General features: G+C 24.7%; 1 protein-coding gene across 1 annotated transcript; it reads right to left on the reverse strand.

The window, feature by feature from the left end:
* Nucleotides 1-168: 168 nt before the first annotated feature.
* Nucleotides 169-20,673, reverse strand: LOC100202023 (elongation factor Tu). Its single transcript, XM_065807766.1, has 11 exons — nt 20,309-20,673; nt 19,807-19,850; nt 16,444-16,477; nt 13,621-13,755; nt 13,058-13,224; nt 11,653-11,757; nt 11,435-11,506; nt 11,208-11,348; nt 5,428-5,620; nt 723-874; nt 169-548 (listed from the first exon to the last, which is right to left on the reverse strand). Exons 1-11 carry the CDS (start codon nt 20,340-20,342, stop codon nt 288-290), a joined length of 1,338 nt encoding a protein of 445 aa, XP_065663838.1. The 5' UTR covers nt 20,343-20,673; the 3' UTR covers nt 169-287.
* Nucleotides 20,674-20,810: the final 137 nt, after the last annotated feature.

A 20,810-nucleotide genomic window follows, 5' to 3' on the forward strand; every position in this document is an offset into this window, starting at 1 on the left:
GAATGTTTCTATTATAATATAACAAAATCAAGTTTTCATCAAAGACCTTGTATTAAAGTTTTGCTAAAAAATTTTCTTTTTTCATACTGGTAGTTTTTTTTTTATAACTTTTTTAACAAATTTAAAAAATCGAAAAACAAATAAGCAGTCAATAATAGAAATACAAAATTAAAAAACATTTTCAGCTTGTATTTTCTTTAGTTGTACATATTTTTTTTTAACCATGTATTGTACTTATCACTTGAAGTATTTTAAAAAGATTCGCTTGCTAAAATTAGTCTTCAAATCTACTCAATAACTTCTGTAATAACACCTGTACCAACGGTTTTGCTACCTTCTCTCATTGTAAAACGCAAACCCTTTTCAAGAGGAGTAGGATGCATAAGTGTCAATGAAAAGCTAGCATCTTCACCTGGCATTACAAACTCTTTACCAGCATCAAGAGTAATGGTGGCTGCAACATCACCTGTTCTGACATACATCTGTGGAGTATAATTAGATACAAAAGGCTTGTGACGCCCACCCTCTTCTTTTTTCAAAATATATACCTGATAAATTAAATAGCAATAAACGTTTATTCATGATATAGTAAATTATGGTAATTAATTTGTGTAAGTTATTCTAAACAATTAAGTTGGAATAAATTATGCTAGATAATTATGTTAGACTCTTATAACAAGTAATTATTAAGTAAATTATGTATATTTTAACAATATGCTTACTTGAGCTTTGCATTTTGTGTATGCTTTAACAGTTCCAGGAGCACAAAGAACCATTCCTCGCTTCACATCTTCACGCTTTAAGCCTCTAACTAATGCTCCTAGGTTATCACCAGCTTGACCTTGTTCAAGAGATTTGTGAAACATCTCCAAACCTTAAAAAAAGACATTTGTGAAACATCTCCAAACCTTAAAAAAAAACATTTGTGAAACATCTCCAAATTGTAAAAAAGCATCTAGATGATAATGCTGTTCAGTGATTATCCAGATCATATTCAAAAATCAAAAAAACATCATCAACAAAAAAAATCCATAAAAAATCCGAATTTTATTTCCCTTATATTTGTTTTAATACAACTTTAAGCTGATGATTTTTTCAATTTTTTTTTTTTTTGTTTAATATTTTTATTTGTGCAATTACAGAAAAAGTTAAAATATATATATTTAAATTCACATATATATTCACATTAATATTCACAAAAAACTTCTTGGAACTCTGGAAAAACTAAAAATTTAAAGAAATATCTAGAATTTTAGATAATATTGAAAATAGTGATAATGAAAATAATAAAGTTGTTACACAGAATAAAATTAGTCTGATTATTATTTATTGTGTTTCCTGAACAATCTATGAGGTAAAGTTTTTAAAAACGAGACTAGAAACTTGCCTTCAGGCCCAAAGAGTTCCAATCACAGGGCATCAATTCTTTGCATACAAGTTGGCAAACAATTATAAGCAATAATGGTGCATATATAATTTAAGTTTTACTTGGTTTTCTCTTATTAATAAAATATTAAAAAAGGAAGTGTCTAATTATTTTTGCACACACCCAATATTTATAGCAGCATATATTAATACATATACACCCAATATATATACAATGGCTTGGCATATTATTACAGAATATTAACAAAAATCTTCTGTATATCTGTCATATGATGTGGAGCCACAATTTTTATCTTTTACAAATATTACTTATAATTTATCAACATATTCTCCGCATAAATTCGGGTAAATTTGTGAACACTTAAAGGAACTAGGACTACCTTTTTGAAAACCACCTAATAGTCTTAAATTAACACCAGCTAAAGTTAAAAAACATTTCGAATAGGCAAAAAATACAAAAACTTCACCGAGTTGGATGTTCAGGATGACTGGATAAGAATAAATATAAAAATAAAGAATGTATATATTGGCAAGTCCATTTTTAACTTAAGTTACACGTGCAACAACTTTATAGAATATTTGCGTATTTAAACTGTAGATTAAACTTTAGGCTATTTTGTATAAAAGCTGTTAGTCTAAAGAATAAAATAAACTAAAAAGTTTTGAGTCTGACCAAAAGAGGGCAAACTTATTACTGAAAATGCAATTTTTTAACCTTGTTTTCTATGTAACTTACATTACATAGAAAACAAGGTAAAAAATTGCTTTAACTTTTAGGTCAGATTTCTGCGAATCAGTAAAGTGGTTTGTATTAAAAAACTTTCACTGTTGAGAATTCTATACCAATTTAAAAAATATATAAAAATTTATCAGAGGTGACCGGCTAAGGAAAATAAACTGGTTTTTTTGATACTATATATTTAACTTATTTTACATCACTTACGTTACCAAGCGATTATTATCGTGGATTTTTTATATCTATTATTAAGAGTTAGAATTACGTAACAAAAGAATTGCAAAAGTAAGAAACTCATTAAAAACAATTAACAGAGGAAATTTTAAAATAATAGTGGCACTCTTCCAGAGTGATTTTTTATAACATTTATGAAAGTTATAAAATTCAAAACAGTTTTTTCGCAAAACCAAAAGCAACTTTAAAAAATTATTTTAGTATTACAACTTTATTAATAAGGGAAGTTTGTGTACCTAGGACCACCCCACTTTATTTGAAATCTAAAAAGTTCTAATCTATGCTTCTCAGTCAGGGGATTAGTTTAAAAAAAAATTTTTTTTTAATCCTATTTTGATACTCAGAGAGCACTGCCACGGCAAGTTATAATTAGAAAACGCTTTTTGATGGTCTATAGTAAAGTTTTGCTGCTTTTATCTTACATTGTTTTACAATCCTAGAGGAAATGCTTTTCTATAGGTTCTAGTAGATAATATTGTTTGTTACTTAAGTACTAAATGCGATGTTCAATAAGTTTACTCTTAATGCAGATTTGTTAATAGATGACGTTTTGCTTGAGGCTATCAAGTCTTGTACCTAGGGCCATATGTTTGTTTCTCTGATAAAGTAGTAGTAGTAGTAGTAGTAGTAGTAGTAGTAGTAGTAGTAGTAGTAGTAGTAGTAGTAGTAGTAGTAGTAGTAGTAGTAGTAGTAGTAGTAGTAGTAGTAGTAGTAGTAGTGAAGAAGTATTTTTTTTTTATTTTAATATTGCATATTTACTTTTTAAATTCATAATCATTCAGGTATTTTGATCAAAAATTTTTTTGTTTATTTGATAATAACTTGGTATTTATTAAATTTATCTTTACACATTTTAAAAATGTGTAATTTGTTTATATTTCACTTTAAAAATATTTGAGATTTTTTTAACTATTTTTTTAGATGCCTAGGAATAATAATGGAAATAATAGGACTGCAGCACGACATTTTAGTATCAGCAGAACAACACTCCAAAGACATATAAACCTTTGTCAGAAGAATAGTTCTAAAAACACTGAACCAAAATATCAATATTTTAACTGATGTGCTGTTTGGAATGTATTCTCTAAAGATAAAGAAAAAACCTTAGTTGAGTACCTTGTCATTGCAAGCAATATGCATTATGGACTGTCAAAGCCACAGCTTAAAAAGCTTGCTTTTGAGTATGCAAAAGCCAATGCTAAAAAATATCCAACCTCCTGGGATAAAAATAGTAAAGTCAGTGAGCAATGGCATTCTGATTTTATGAAAAGAATTAATAAGTTTCTTTCACTAAGGAAGCCGCAAGCCACAAGTTTAGCAAGAGCCACCAAGCATATTGTACCTAGGGCCACTAATTTTTAAACCCTTCTACATGACAAACTTTTATATTTTAAGTCATTATACCTATATTAATACAAACTAATTAGTATAAAGATGTGATCATATCAGTTTCATCATTTTTAGACAAGCCAGGAGCCTTGATTTGGGTCATTGAAAAAATCCGGCCCGAGGTACACAAACTTCCCCTACTTATTTAAGTCACTTAAATAAGAAAATCTTTGGCTTGAAGTTTTTACTTACACTTCTTACTTCTTATGCGTATTGCCTTATTTTCATTAGAATGAACTTTTTAAATGCTGCAAAGCATTTACATTTAAATCTTTTAAAATATTTTTGACGTCAAAACTACTATCACAGTTTAGGAGGTTTTAGGGAGGTTATTTTAAAATTCTATTAAAAAAATTTTTTTTTTTCTTCCTTTAATACCTAAATAAAAATAGTAATTTTTATTTATTTATGTATAACTATTTTATGTATTTATTTATTTATTTAATTATTTTATGTATTTGTTATGTATTGTCTATAATTCTTATTTTATTCATGTATAATTATGTATTATCTGAAATTCTTATTTTTATTTATTTATGTATATTTATATGTCAACTAAAATAAGAATACATAAACAAATAAAAAAACAATAATGATGAACAACAATAATGAAAAAAAACAATAATTTCTAATTAAAATTTAAAAAAAAAAAAACATTTGTAAACTAAATTTTGGATAAAACAAAACTTTATCATGTTTTTGTTAACTTTAAGTTACATGAAAATTGCAAAAATTCGTTCGTAATTTTCTAGAAATATATACGTTTTATAAAGTATAAAATCTTACCAACAACAATTTGAACATGTTAGCTCCATTTTCACGCTAAATTAATTCTGATTATGCAGATAAACTCATGGTTAAAATAACATTTTAAAATGATACTTTTTAAATCATGCAACAATCAGATAAACCGTAATTTTCACATAAAAATGACGTAAAAAAATTAATTTTAGTACTAAGGTACTAAATTTTATTTTAATTAAAATAAAATTATATTTTAGTACTAAATTTTAAATAAACTTTCATGTGTCTATATCAATATTCATCAATACTCATTTACTAGGAGTTGACTACTTTTTAATTTTCCACCGTAGAATTGCCCACATATATATAAATAATATATATAATATATATATATAATATATATATATATATATTATATATATATTATAATATATATTATATATATATTATAATATATATATATATATAATATATATATAATATATATATATATATATAATATATATATATATATATATATATATATATATATATATATATAATATATATATATATATATATATAATATATATATATAATATATATATATATATATATAATATATATATATATATATATATATATATATATATATATACACATACATATATATATATACTATAGCGTACATAGATCAGTTTTGCCTATCTTTATAGCATATGGCTTTTTTACATAAGAAACAAAAAATTTCTAACATAGAAATGAGAAATTTCAGAAAAGTTTTCTTTATTCTATTTTGATTTATTTTTTTTAAAACCAGGACTTCAAAATTAAAAAGAATCGTTTAAAATAAAAATATTATTGTTGGCATAATACCAGTATGCTAGTGCTTAAAAATAAATAAACTTTTGAAAATGAATAATCATAAATATGAAAAAAAAAAAAGAACAAAAGTTTACCTGTTGCAACTGTTTTAATTGGTACATTACTGTGACCAACCAACTCTAATTCGTCTCCTTTTTTGACAATACCTCTCTCAATACTTCCTGTAATGACAGTGCCTCTTCCAGATATAGAGAAAGAATCTTCTACAGGCATTAAAAAGGGTTTATCAAGATCACGCTTTGGTAACGGAATATGAGAATCTACTGCCTATAACAGATTTTTAACAAAGCATTTTATAAATAATTTAAACATATTAAGGTAAGACAGGTGAGCTTATGAAGTTATCAACAAAACTTTGAAGCTGATGAAGAAACTATTAATTTTAACACATGTTCAAATTTAAAAAATGTAAAAAAAATCTGTTTTAGCTAAGTTTTTTTTTTTTTAAACGTAACAATAAATGTATATATAAAAAAAATTTAACCTGTTTAGTCAAAGCTTGCCTTCTTTATTTTACTCTGTAAAATGGAAGGTGAGCTTTTACTCTTTAATACATGTTGTATAAGAGTTTCAGTATACAACATCATTGTAGAGCTTTTATTAAATATATAACAAGTATTTTTTTCAACCAAAATCAGCAAATCATATTTGTACAATTTTTTACTAAATCTTAAAAGATATTTGTAATAAAATTTAATATAAAAAATATATTTGGTTTTTAGACTTCATTTGCACAACTTGCTTTTAACAATCGAAAACATTTTTTTTCAAAGTTTCATTTTTAAAATGAGTGTTACTCATTAATGGTATGATTTTTATACAAAGATTATAAATTTTATAGGATGTTATATTTAAGATGACCAACATACTCCATTTTTTTAATTGTCAGATTTTTTTTCCATTTAATAAAGCCTATGTTTTTTTCTTATTAAGAAATTCATCATTAGTTTGCTTAGGGTAGTTTAATCAGATTGAATAATCTATTGAAAAAAAAAGTTTTTTTTAAAATAGATAATTGAAAAAAAAAAGTAGCAAATATTTTTAAGTGCAATGTTACAGGTTATAAAATTTTTGCACAGCAAATTTTTGTTGCAGTTGTTCAACTGTAATTCAACAATGATCAATTTGAGTTTGGAAAATTTATACTTATAAATACTATACTTATACTAAATGAAAATTAAAATAGACTTGAATAATAAACAATAAAAAATTCATTGTCTTGTTGTTTTTTTGTTTTTGAAAACTGCTTGCTTTCATTTAAAAAAATATTAGTAAAAACTAATTTTAATACATATAAAAATCTTTAATGAGTCATAAATTAAAAATAGTGTTATTATTTAAAAATAGTGTTGACTGTTTATCTGATTACAAATATCAACATTTTTTTATCAAATTCACCTATCAAAGACTCATGAAGGGGCCACTAGAGTTGAGGAAGCTACTTTTTTTAAATTTTTTTTTTTTGTAACTGTAAACTCTGCAACAAAAACCTTGTTAAAAAAAGCCACTGCACAGGGAAATGGGTTGATTTCTGTACTTCAAGAAGTGTAGGGTGGAATTTTAAACCTCTTGATTATGAGCCAAAAGTTTTACAGCTGCAATCTGCGATCTTTTATTATATATACATTGCATTAAGTGACCGCGAATTGTGATATCTGCAAAAAATATCTGCTCCTTAAAATTTCAGTTTATGAAAACCGTAAACTATGTTTTTATGGAAAGGACAAAGCAGCTTAACTTTCTTAGCAAAAATGTTATAAAAAAGCAAAAAAAGTTAGCAAAAATGTTATAAAAAAGCAAAATAATTTATTTTCCTTAAATATATATTAAACATAAATTTTTAATTAATAACTAATATAATTAATAAAAAATATATATATATATATATATATATATATATATATATATAATTTTAATTAATAATAAAAGTAATTAGCAATAAAAATATATATCTTTTATTAATTAATTACATAAAAATATAATTATTTAATAATAAAAATATATATTTTGAAGTATTTACTTTTTTTTTGTGTAACTATAAATATTATAAATTAGTTTTCATATTTTTAAAACAACTGTTTCAAAATCAGTTTTTAATTTGTCAAAGTAAATGTTTATAAATATCAGAATGAAATAACAATTTAGTTAATTTTTTTTAATTATTACTATTATAGATACAACTGCTGCAGAAATATTCTGTGAATCTAACAAATAATTTGTAGACTTCGGCAGTCCAATTGGTTTGTAATATTTGCATCACTTTTTTTATAAATGATCAAGTCTATTTTTAAATTGGAAGACATTATCAGTTTTAAGGGGATCCCAAACCTCCATAACATGTTTTGTTCATATTAAAGAGAATTTAAAAAAAAAATGTTTAAGCTAAATTTTTTTTTGAATAAAACAAAAGAATAAATGCAAGCCAAGAAAAACTTTTTTATTTTAGTCGAAGCTCGCCTACATTTTGTTGTAGACCAAAAAGTCAGCACAATATATGCCACAATCTACAGACTTGATAATTTATTCAAGCGTGTTTTAATACTAAGAGTTTCAGTAAATGATGTCATTGATTTTTTATGTTTGTGTAAAAGATTGATTATGTAACATTAAAGAAATCAATGATGTCATGTACTAAAACTCAGGAATAAACGCGCCTGATAAATTATCAAGTCTGTAGATTGCGGCATATATTATGTTGACTTTTTTGCCTACAACAAAACGGAAAAGACGAGGTTCAACTAAAATAAAAAAGTCAGTTTTTCTTGGTATCCATTTATTCTTTTGTTTTAATCAAAAAAATTTAGCAGAAATATTTTTCTGAATCATTCTCTTTAATATGAACACAACATGTCTCGGAGGTTTGGTATCCCTTTAACAACATTTCTTAGAAGTTAATTTTGATAGGTGATTCTATTAGTGAAGAAGAATTCTCTTTGGCTAATGTTTATAATGATTTGCTTTATGATAGGGTGCTGATTATTTTTAATTGCTCCTGCAGGAGCAGAGCCTTGGAGCTGATGCCAGTATGGCTGATTTATTGGGACTAGTCTATTTAATTTTATAAAGCTGTTGGAGATTTTAAAATAATCAAACAATATTTCTCTAATTCTTCTATCTTTAAGGGTAGTTAAGCCAAGAATTTTGATTCTTGATTCATAATTAAGTTTACACAAAGCAGGTACTAGTTTAGCAGCTTGTCTTTTTTCCTGTAAGGATTTCATGCCAATAAAAAGACTCAAAATGAGGTTTTACAAATAATGTGTACAAAAACTTAAATGATTTAATGTTCTAATAAATGAAAGTTTCTTGAAGCATTCTGAGAATAGAGTTAGCTTTTGACGCAGCTTTTTGGCATTTGATTTCCCATTTTCAGTTGTTTGTAATTATTATACTATAACATGCAATCACCTAATTCAACTTTTGATATATAATTATATAATTTAAGTATAAGTGAACATACTTAAAAATTAAGAAAATAACTAATTTATATAACTCAACTTTGGGCACCGATATCTTAAAATATTTCAACAACATTAAAAACAAGTAAAAAAGTTTTCTTTCTTCAAAATTCACTAGAAAATAGCTGTAGAATTTAAATATTTTATTATCATATATAAATTTTTTATCTTTATTTTTGAAAACATATTAAAATAAAGTTTTTTACAAAAATAAAGACAAACTTTTTAAATTTTAATTATCATATTTAAACTTTCAGTCATTTTACTTTAATTTTTAGAAAATTTTGATGCATTTACAATAAGAGTCACAAGCCATGACTAGAAGTAGTTTGAATATCACTCCTGGAATAAACTTGGGAACAAAGATCTTACAGAAGAAGAACGTAGTCAATGCAAACACAATGAGGATTTTGTAATACCATCATTCAAAAAAATAAGAAAGAGATCAACAGAGTAGATGAAGATCTTAACATACCTCCTCTAAAATTTCATTTTAAATCTTCCAAACATATCAGAATGAAAGCAAGAAATTATATGCATTAACAAGATAATAAAGAACATAACTTTATGTCAATGTTCCCTCAGAAAAAATGTGAGAAGAAACAAATAATATCAAAGAAAGAATGCTTAAAACTTTGAAATTGTGGGTTTAATAAAAGAAAAAAAATGTTCCTGCACCCCAAGTTGGTCAATAGTAGAGTTACAAAATAACTTTTCAGTTACATAATAAAGATACTAGACAACCTTTTTAGTGAAAAAGGATTGTTAGCTATTGTAGCTCCATTGTATAAAGTTTTACCAAAAGATGTAGAAGATTTTGGTAAAACATTTTATGACTCAAATAGTTTTAGTTAAACTATGCTTGTAAAAAAGATTATGTAAGCACCTAAAAAAACTACTTTTTTGCGTTTTAAAAATTTTAATTTGTGCAAAGAAAACAATCCAGAAATTCAAATAAGCTACTCAAAATTTGCTTCATTTAGACTAAAATGATGCATTTTGACAGATGCAAGTGGTAGACATTCTATTTATGTTTGTCCTTACCACCAAAATTGCTAGTAGATTCCTTAAATATTGGTAAAACATTTAAAAATTTTCTTTCAAAAATTGTTTTCTCAGTGGAAAACATAGAATACATTCATGTACAGTGTGACGATTATCCTTGTAAAAAATTGCTTGTTTGAATGAGATTTTTGGAGAATATAAATACAGCTTTGAGATGAATACAAGCAATGGCAAACTAAAGATTGAGCACTATTGAGTTCAACAGCAGATAATTTGAATTTTGTTGAACTTTAGTATATTGCTTGAAAAAATTCTTTAATTGCTAATTCTCTATCACAGTACCTTGATCAAAACAATTATTTGGATAAATCAAGCAATTATCTGCCACTTTGCAGAAAATTATGTTTTGTAGTCCAAGATGAAATACACCTAACAATGTTCTTTACACCAATTATTTATATACTATAAAAACAAAGAAGATATACTGAAACATATTTCTTACTTTATATTAGATGACATTACACACAATGAAACCTTTGCATACAAAACTTTTCAACTAATCATATCCAGATTAAAAGATAATATTTCTTACTTACCTCTAAAAAATACAAATAATTGATTTTACTTACAATTGCATAGCTTTTATTTTTATTGACCAATTAGAACTAAACTTAATCTTTAACTTTTACTTAAACTATACTTTAAAAAACAATATGTAAAGATTACAGTAAACATTGAAAACATGTATGTATTATCAATATGTATTATCTTCGTAAATAATAATAAGCTCTATGTGTTTTACCAAACTTACCAAAAAAACTTGTTTTTAATTAGTTTAGTGGTTAATCTTAGTCTATTCAACAATTTAACACTTAACAGAAATTACTGTAATAGACATGCAGTAACTAACAATTATAAAATAATATAATAAACACAAAGTGTTTATTATGTTATCTACTGCAATAAACAAAATATTGTTGCACAGTGCAAATTAATTGCAACTGTACCAATTTCAAATTAACGTTAACGCATTATACTACATGAATTTCAAAAACAAAAAAAAATCTCATATCAAAAGATCAAGTAAAGGTTTGTATACCATGATCATCAAATACCGTGATCATTCAAATATTTCATACTTTCTTAATACCTTCAATACAAAGAAAATAAAAATAACTTTCCTTCTTTTAAAAACACCATCTTTTTTTTGAGCACAAAAAACAATAACATCATAACATTTTGACATTACAATAATACTTTTTGATTCTTTTTTTAGAGAATATTTGAAGATAAAGCCAAACATTCAAAAAAGCACATTTGTTAACACAAAACCTACAAACTTCTCTCTATGTTTATTAGTTTTGTAAAAAAATATACAACTAAGTTCTTACAGCTAAAAGTTCTTGAATTTTTTGAATTCCGAGTTCTGGTTTTTTTCCCTCTAATGCACATAAAGCTGATCCTCCAATTACTGGAGTGTTGTCTCCATCATAACCATACTCAGTCAGCAACTCTCGGATTTCCATTTCAACCTGTTACATCAATATTAAAATCAAATAATTTGTAGTTCTTTCAAAGATCCTCAAAGATGTCATTGTTAATCATTAATAAATTTTACCAAGTCCATAATTTCTTTATCATCAACCATATCAGCTTTGTTGATAAAAACACACAAGTTTTTAACTCCAATCTATAATAATAATAATAATAATAATAATATTAATACAATAATAATATTATAATAATAATGATAAAAATTAATAATAATAATTACAGATAAAGTAGAATATAACCATTTATAAAAATTGACAGCAAAATGTTAAAAATAACAAATACCTGATTTGCAAGAAGTAAATGTTCTCTAGTTTGAGGCATTTGACCGTCTGTAGCTGCAACAACAAGTATTGCACCATCCATCTGTGCTGCACCGGTTATCATGTTCTTAAAAAAAGTTTTTTTTAAACAAAATAAATTCAATTTACAAAAATGTCGAAAAAATGAGAATGATAGTAATAGTAATGGTTAATGCTGATGAGATAAAGCGCCAGGCAATATTTATGACAGCCGGTATATATTAATTACTGTTCAGTTTTAAATAAAAAAGTGTTAATAATAAGCTTTCTTGATTTTCATCTTGTTTGCTTTTAAATCAACTGATTGCAAGTTTGATTTAAAGCTGTTAAGTGTAATTGATTGAACGACTTCTGCTAGTAGACTATTCCATCCATAAACGACTCTATTGCTGAAAAAATATTGCCTTTTCATACAATTTCTAACCAATTCAGGTTTCAATCTATGTTTTGCTCCTCTAATGTTAGATGCTGGACCTGATAAGGAAATAGAGTTCATTTCTAGATTTTGCTTAATATCAATCTTTTCAATACCTTTAAATATCTTGAATTGCTGGATCAAGTCACCTCTTAGCCGCCGAGCCTCTAAAGTTGTCATATCCAAAATTTCTTACCTTTGATGATTGAATGATATTGGTGCTTAAATCACAAAATACTTTTAAAGATTCTTTAAAGAACTTCAAAGATTTTTAAAGAATTTTAAAGATTCTTATATTATATATTGTTCCTAATTAACTATAATCTCTTATCAAATGTAATCAAGAATGTGCATTATATACTACCTAAATTTGTATTTAATGTTATGAAAATGATGATGATGATGATGATGATGATGATGATGATGATGATGATGATGATGATGATGATGATGATGATGATGATGATGATAATGATGATGATGATGATGATGATATGATGATGATTTTAATTATAAATTTTTCACACTTTTCTCAATAATCCCCATTTAAATTTAAGAAATAATTTATATATATTCATACAACTTTGTTATTAATATCAATATTGTTTGCTTTTAAATTGAGTTGTTTTATTAATATTAGAAAATAGTAAAAACATAATTTTTTTCCATAAAAAACCTTAAAAATTCTTTTGTCCAACAAAAATTAAATTTTTTACTTTGTAGAGAAGGGATGGGGGAGGGAGATGAGGTGAGGGGATGGGGGAGGGAGATGAGGTGAGGGGATGGTGTCTAGAAGATTTATTTAAAATAACTTGTATTTTAACAATTGGTAATTAGTAATAAACTTTTCTTACATTCTAACTGATCTATTGCATTTTATAAAATTTTTAAGTGGCTGACTCACTAAAAGCTTTAATGAATTTAAAAGCTTTAGGAAATGAATGAAAAAATAATTAAGATGTTACCAACATACCTTGATGTAATCAGCATGGCCAGGACAATCAATATGACCATAATGACGAGTGTCTGTTTCATACTCTACATGAGAAGCATTTATTGTGATTCCTCTGGCTCTCTCCTCTGGAGCATTGTCAATGTCAGCATAATCTTTAAACTTTGAACCCCCTTTTTCAGACAGCACTAAAAATTTTAAAAATTTTTTGAATATTTAATTGTAACAATTATACAATATTTAAAATAGTTTAAAAAATTTCTAATTTATTTAAATAGAAAAATACATATACTAAAAACATTTTTGCAATATTTAACTTATACCAGAACTCAATCTCAGATTATATACAAATTATATATATATATATATATATATATATATATATATATATATATATATATATATATATATATATATATATATATATATATATATATATATATATATATATATATATATATATAATATACAAATTTTAATTTTATATAGATTATATACATATAATATACATATAGTATACTTAAAAATTTGTTGTTTTTAAAACCACACATAAAAGTATATAATGTACGAAACTTATACAACACCTTTGGTTATTGCTGCAGTAAGTGTAGTCTTCCCATGATCAACATGTCCAATTGTTCCAATATTAATATGTGGTTTTTGACGAGAAAAAGCCTTCCTTGCAACTGCTTCAGCAGCATATAGTCTTATTTGATTATCTAAACCATAAAATTTTAAAAATTATAGTAAATAATTAAACATTTTTAATATAGTTATAATTAGGAGAATGTATTAGGTACATAACAATTTTTGTTTTATCATTTAATTTTATATAAACATGGACAATTACACTATTTCACCTTATAACACATCTTGTAAATTTATTAAATTTAGATATACACTGAGGCATATTCGTTTAGACGCATCTATTTTTTTCTCTTTGTCTTAATTTTTTTCTATGAATTGTCAACTGATATGCATGCAAGTTATTATCAAAATAATTGTTGTGTTGTGGGCTAATAAAAATCACAAAAAAACTTTCCTATGTGTCTTTATTAACATGAGAGTATGTTTGACATACAAAAGTACATTTTTTAATTGGAATATATCTATAGACGCAGTCATATTTTTGACATTAAAAGACGGAAAATTAGTAATGCCTATGTCCTCCATTACACTGGATCACCTAAAAAATTCTGCCTTTCATTGACTCCACTAGTCGTTGAAGTGTAGTTTGAACCAACTCGGACCATGTTTCAAGGATTTTACACTTTAACTCAGTAACAGTTTTAAATTGGTGTCCGGCTGCTTTAGCGTCATAAACTTTTCTTGATAACATTTCCCACACGTTCTCGATTGGATTTAAGTCCGGGCTACAAGCTGGCCATTCAAGAACCGGGATGTTGTGGTCTTTAAACCATTTCATAGAATGCCTAGATATGTGAATTGCAGCATTATCTTGCTGAAATATGGCATTATCATCCATGTTTTCATCCATATAAGTTATGAGAACATCATCCAACATTTCTGTATACTTTATCGAGTTCATTTTAGGTAAATTACAACACAGAGTCAATTTTTCTGAATAAGAAAATCCACCCCAAACCATTAAACTTCCTCCTCCATAATTTCGTTTTGTTTGTGGGTCATTTATTCCTCTTAGATCATGCCAATAACAACTGTAAGAGTCTGGACTATCTAAATTGAGCTTTTTTTCATCTTAAAATATTATGTTTTGCCACTCATGAGTCCAATGCATATGGTTTTTAGCAAACTGTAATCTAGCAATTTTATGGTGGTTTTTAACATTGGTTTTTGGTGTGGTTTCTTCCACTTTACGTTTGGTTTTGTACGTAGAATATGTGCAACATGTTTATTGGTGACAGGCAATAATAATTCATCCTTTATTTGTGTTGCATTCGATTTATTTTTGGTTGCTTCGAAGCGTATTCAATTAGTTTGACGATTTGTTAATACTTTGTTGCCGTTTGTTGCTTTTTTTACACCGTAATTGTCACCTTTTGCAATGTAGTTTCGTACAACATGGTCAGATCTTCCAATTTTTCTTGCTATTTCTCGTATAGAAAGTGCTGGTGAGATTTCTGAGCCACGATATAAATTAATTTGTATTTTTTCAGTATCTGTCAAATACTTTCCTTTAGGCATTTTGTAAAATGCAATAAAAATGATACTGGAAGAGCAAAAGATCAAATTACACTAAAATTTATCAATTTATTTGTGTAAAAGTGATTAAAAATCAATAATTACCGTTATTAACCTGATTGCGTCTATAGATATATTCCAATTAAAAAATGTGCTTTTGTATATCAAACATACTCTCATGTTAATAAAGACACATAGAAAAAAATTTTTTGTGATTTTTATCAGCCCACAACACAACAATTATTTTGATAATAACTTGCATGCATATCAGTTGACAATTCATAGAAAAAAATTAAGACAAAGAGAAAAAAATTGATGCGTCTAAACGAATATGCATCAGTGTATATTATAAAAAAAAATTTTTTTTGCGAAATTGACACTCACAATAAACTCATAAAATTTCAATTAATATATATAAATATAAATTTTATTTTAAACTTTATAAAAATCTTTTATTGAAACTTTAAACTTTTTTGTTTTACAGTTGTTGATAAAATTGATCAAAATGAAACTTTTACTTATGTTGATTAAATTGAAAAAAAAATGTGCTGGTTGCACATAAAACTTGCAAAAACAAAAATTGCTAAACTTATGTGGCGAAAGGCTTCAATATTCATTTAACATGCTGTAGTAAACTCTTTTTAAGTAATTGTAAGTAATATATTTTTATTATATAATCAGTGATATGTTTTGATAAATTATTGTAAAAAAATATTATCAAACTTATAATATTTTTATTATAAGTAAACAATATATACTATAACAATTTTTTTAAATTAATGATATGATATTTATGTTATAACTATGTAAATAACAAACTATAATTTTTCTCAATAATCAGATATTATATATTGATGAAAGCTGATAGTTTAAAGAAAATTTAAAGTTTAAAAAAAAAAAAATTAACATACTTCAATATTATCTATAATAAAAAAATTTTCTAAAAATATATAAAAATATAAAAAATTACTCTTATATATAAAAAAAACTCTTGAAAACAATTATGACACTCTTGACAACAACTGCTGTCAAGATTTTCTTTTCAGAATACTAAAATTCATACAATTTATGTTACAAATTTGAAAAACTATTAAATTTTTCAACTTTATCAGCATCTACGTTAACAAAAGTCTCATTTTGGTTAGTTATATCAACAACAGCATTGCAATGTTCAAGGCTTTACAGTTTATTTAAACAAAAAAGTTTATAATAACAATAAACAAATTAACAATATAAAAACTTACTTATAGACTGACAAAAGACCAGACTTTGAAAAATCTAAATATAAAAAATATATATATATATATATAAATGTGAAAAATATATCACCTTAAATAACACAATCAGGGCGTAACAAATCTTTTTTTTTTAATAAACATTGATGTTTGTATGTTTATTTATTAACAAACGTCTAATTTAAGAGGTCTAATTTATATTGAAATAACTTTTATTCTAGTAATTAAGTTATAAGATGTATCAAAGATGCTTTATTTTTTAAAATGAATTTTACACATTTTTTATTAATTCAAAACAATTTTTCACGCATTGGCAAAGTGCGCGCAAATTAATGATAACTAATATGCAATTATTATTATGACTGTTATCCATTAATACAAAATAGTAAGTTTTTCTCAATTTAGTTTGTTAAGTTTATTTGCTTATCAAAAAACCTATAAACTTGAAGTAATTAAAATAAAAGAAAACTAAAATATCATATTATTATTGGTGTTGTTAAACGCACAATAAAAAATAAAAACTATAATAAACAATAGTTCTATATATTCTATTAAATTATATATATTTCAGTATAACTTAAAAAATCATTTTAAAACTTTTGAAAGTGCAAACAAACATTATTTCACTTTAATGATAATAAGAAAATTTTAAAAAAAGCCTGCTTTTGAAAGAGCAATGTTTTAGCATGGTTTCTTTTAAAGTAATTGCAAATGCATTCATTTTAACTAAAATTTTGCATTCTTTTGTAAACGCATGTAAAAACCATTCTAAACATAATTCCTTTCTTCAGTTGCGTACTTAGTTGAAAGTAACGCTATAGAAGAAAGTAATCATGCTTTACCATGATTTCTTTTAAAGCCATTTTGAATTTTAGTAATTAATTGTTTTTTTATTATAAATATGCGTTTTGTATGAGTTGCACACAAAAAATTCTTTTTTCCTTTGTTCATGCTTTTTTTTTGGCATTTTTTTGGTGGTTTTCTGCTTTTTTTAAGCAATTTTTTAGGTTTTTTTTTGGCTTAAATTTTGGAAGAGTTTTTCCTAATTCAAGTATATTTTTAGCACATGATCATTAAAAGCAAAACTAAATGTATAAACGCCAATTTAACTTGAATTTTTAATAAAAAATTAAATTAGCTATAAGTTAGTTATATATCTAGGCATACTGTATGGGAATTTTTATTTGTCATGTTGTACTTCCTTACAACTGTGATACACTCGTTATATATAGAGACTATTTTTATCCTATAAGAAAGTTACCATTTTAATATTGATAATGTAAATATATTAGTATATAATACCATGCCGATTTAATGTCAAACTTAAATTCCTTAAAGAAATAAGCAATCTAGCAAGACTATTTATTTCTTTGAGCATTTGTATATTATGCAGTAATTTAGTCTAACATTGTTAATTTTGTCAAAATATATATATATATATATATATATATATATATATATATATATATATATATATATATATATATATATTGCTAGTAGGCTCTTATAACAAAAAGCCCTATACTGAACTGAATTTCAAGGAAAAATTAAAATTTTGAATTATTATTGTTTACTAAGTTTCCCAAACCAATTAAATCTGATGATTTCTAATTTATTTATTCATAACTTATTTTTTTATGTTTTTTTTTTTTTAAATCTAGACATTTTTATATCCTATTATATCAGGCAAAATTTTATAGTACTATATCACACTTGTGAAATGCTTTCTTGTTTAAGTTCAATTTTTAGACATAATCTTATGGCAAAATAAACATTTAGCTTTTTCAAGTTTGCTAATTTGGTTCAAAGGTTTAAATAAATGGGCAACTATAGTTTTATTTCTGCCCCCTATATGGAGAGCTTAATACTAATTGACTACCAACAAGAAAAAAAACAAGAAATAACTCAATAATTTAATAATTTTTTCTTCTCTCTTTACATATATTTATGTATATATAGATACCATGGTGTCTTAAAATCCTTTTAGATAGAAAATCACAACTCAGTGTTTTCAATGTGCAGTAGTTATCTTTTGTGTTAATCCTTTTTTAGATTTAATTGCAGAAAAACTACAGTTTTTATTTTTCATATAAAAACTACAGTTTTTATATGAAAAATAAAAAAAATGAGTTTCTATAAGTTTTTTTATAAGTTTTTTTTTACATTTTTTTTTTTTTTTGGATTTATATAAAATCTTCTTTCATTTAAATATGAAGTTGATCTATTTTCAAAGAAATATTTTTAAAACAATATTAGGGACCTGTTAAATAGTAAATGAACTTAAGCGTTAATTAAATATTGGACAAACAAACTTAAATTAGACTTAAATTAATCACAAAAGATAACCACAGCACATAAAAAACTGAGCTTTGTTTTTTAGATTTAGCAGGGCTTGATAGCCAGAGCTAGTAAAAAGTTTATAAAACTTTATATATTTTAAATTTATTATTTTACATTTACTATTTTATAAATTATATATATATATATATATATATATATATATATATATATATATATATATATATATATATATATATATATATATATATACATATATATACATAAAATTTATAAAACAGTAAATAAAAAATAATAAATTTAAAACATATAAAGTTTTATAATCTTTTTACTAGCTCTGGCTATCAACCCCTGCTAAATCTTATATTACCGGGGCTGGGTTTTTAAATAGTATTTGAGCTGGGACCCTGGTCACTTACAAGTGTCACATTAACAAATTTTTTGCATTTAAATATTTCTAATGCGAGCTACGATAAGTGGAATGTTTTTAAATTTAAAGAAAGAAATTTTTTTACGGTTTTTTTAGGGTTAATCTTTTTTTTATGTTCTCATTCCTAAAAAAATTAAGTTTACTGTTAATTGTTTTTTTTTAATTTTCTCTTTACTTTAGATTTCAGAGTATTTTAAAAAGCAATCATTGATAGCATCTAGAGAAAATTATACTAATCGTTAATAATGTTGAAAGAGAATTACTTGTACACCATAAACTACAGTTTGTATGTTATGCATATTAAATGTTATCACATACATCATTATAGAAGATGCAAAGTATTGGATTTTTTTTTTTTTACTGATAGCGATAACAAGAAAAAATGCTGACACTGCCTAAGTATCAGCATTAGGTAAAATATACAAAATACTGATACTTTTGGAACAGCTCTAGCTAATATCAGATGCATGTTGATATTTTGTTAAAAGAACTCTTCATATTTATTTACATTAATTTTTTAAGGAAAGAATTATAAAGCATATATATAGTATATATAGTAAAAATATGCACTGATTTTACTAGCAAAACTTAATTTACTGATTTTACCTGCTTTGACCATAATTAAATATATGTTCAAATCTAACCTTGTTTGATGCTGTTGAGTGTGACTTTATACCAGATTGCAAAACTAAATAAATTTTTTTATAACAACATTAAAAACAATATAACAAATACTAATTCAGAAGCATAAGATTCATAAACATAAATTTGTAAATATAAAGATTCATAAACTCTAGAAGTATTTAAATCAAATTCTTTTCAAATATAACCAATTTGATTTACTGATTTATTTTTTTTTTGTTTAATTTATTTTAACCTCATATAGCCATTTCTAGACTCTTGAAGCAATAAAAAATTTATTGATAGAATTCAAATATATAAAAATGTCTTAATGTTTTAATGTGGTGTAAAATATATTTTTAATGTGGTGAAAAATTTGCAACCTTAATTTGATAAATGGTTGTTTAAATCATAAAATATTTGGCTTTTTTTTTATAATATAAAAATACTAATAAAAAACTTCATAAATACTTTTTATAAAAAAAAAGATAATATACACACAAAAGCAATCATAAATATTAATACCTTGCGACGATATAAGTTTAAGTGTAACATTCATGATGCCTAAAAATGTTATGTTTTAATATATTTGTTGTATAATATAAAAACACAACTATTACAATGACTATTTATTGGATGACAATAATATTGACGATAAACTTTATCGACATTACCATTACCGTAAAGGTAAAAAACTGTAAAAAATTATAGGTTTTTTCAATACAAATAATGCATGCTTTAATTAATACTTTACAACTATAACTTATTAGTTATGCTTAAGCTTGACAGTTATTGAATTTATATATAGTTATATATAGTTTTAATAGTCCTAGAGCTTCGAAAAATATGCACATGTTTAAATTTTCGTAGACCGTAAAATAGTCTTGTATAAAAAGGCGAAATCCAACGGTGTCCTTCACGTTCGCAAAAATAAAATAACTTTCTTTTGAAGGAGGTCCTGCAGCCGTTTTCACTTCTCTCCGTTAAGCCTCGGCAGTATAAAACAGATGGAGAATGTTCAACCGCA

The sequence above is a fragment of the Hydra vulgaris genome, chromosome 10 (genome assembly GCF_038396675.1).
Source record: "Hydra vulgaris chromosome 10, alternate assembly HydraT2T_AEP".
NCBI classification, from domain to species: domain Eukaryota; kingdom Metazoa; phylum Cnidaria; class Hydrozoa; order Anthoathecata; family Hydridae; genus Hydra; species Hydra vulgaris.

Bases quoted from the DNA above. Each gene is read 5' to 3' on its own strand.
- LOC100202023 (XM_065807766.1), bottom strand. From the start codon at position 20,342: ATGAATGTTACACTTAAACTTATATCGTCGCAAG. The intron at 11,507-11,652 runs GTATTTGTTATT...TTATTATTATAG, and splicing joins ATTTACTTCTTGCAAATCAG to ATTGGAGTTAAAAACTTGTG. The intron at 5,621-11,207 runs GTAAGAACTTAG...AATCTGTTATAG, and splicing joins AAATTCAAGAACTTTTAGCT to GCAGTAGATTCTCATATTCC.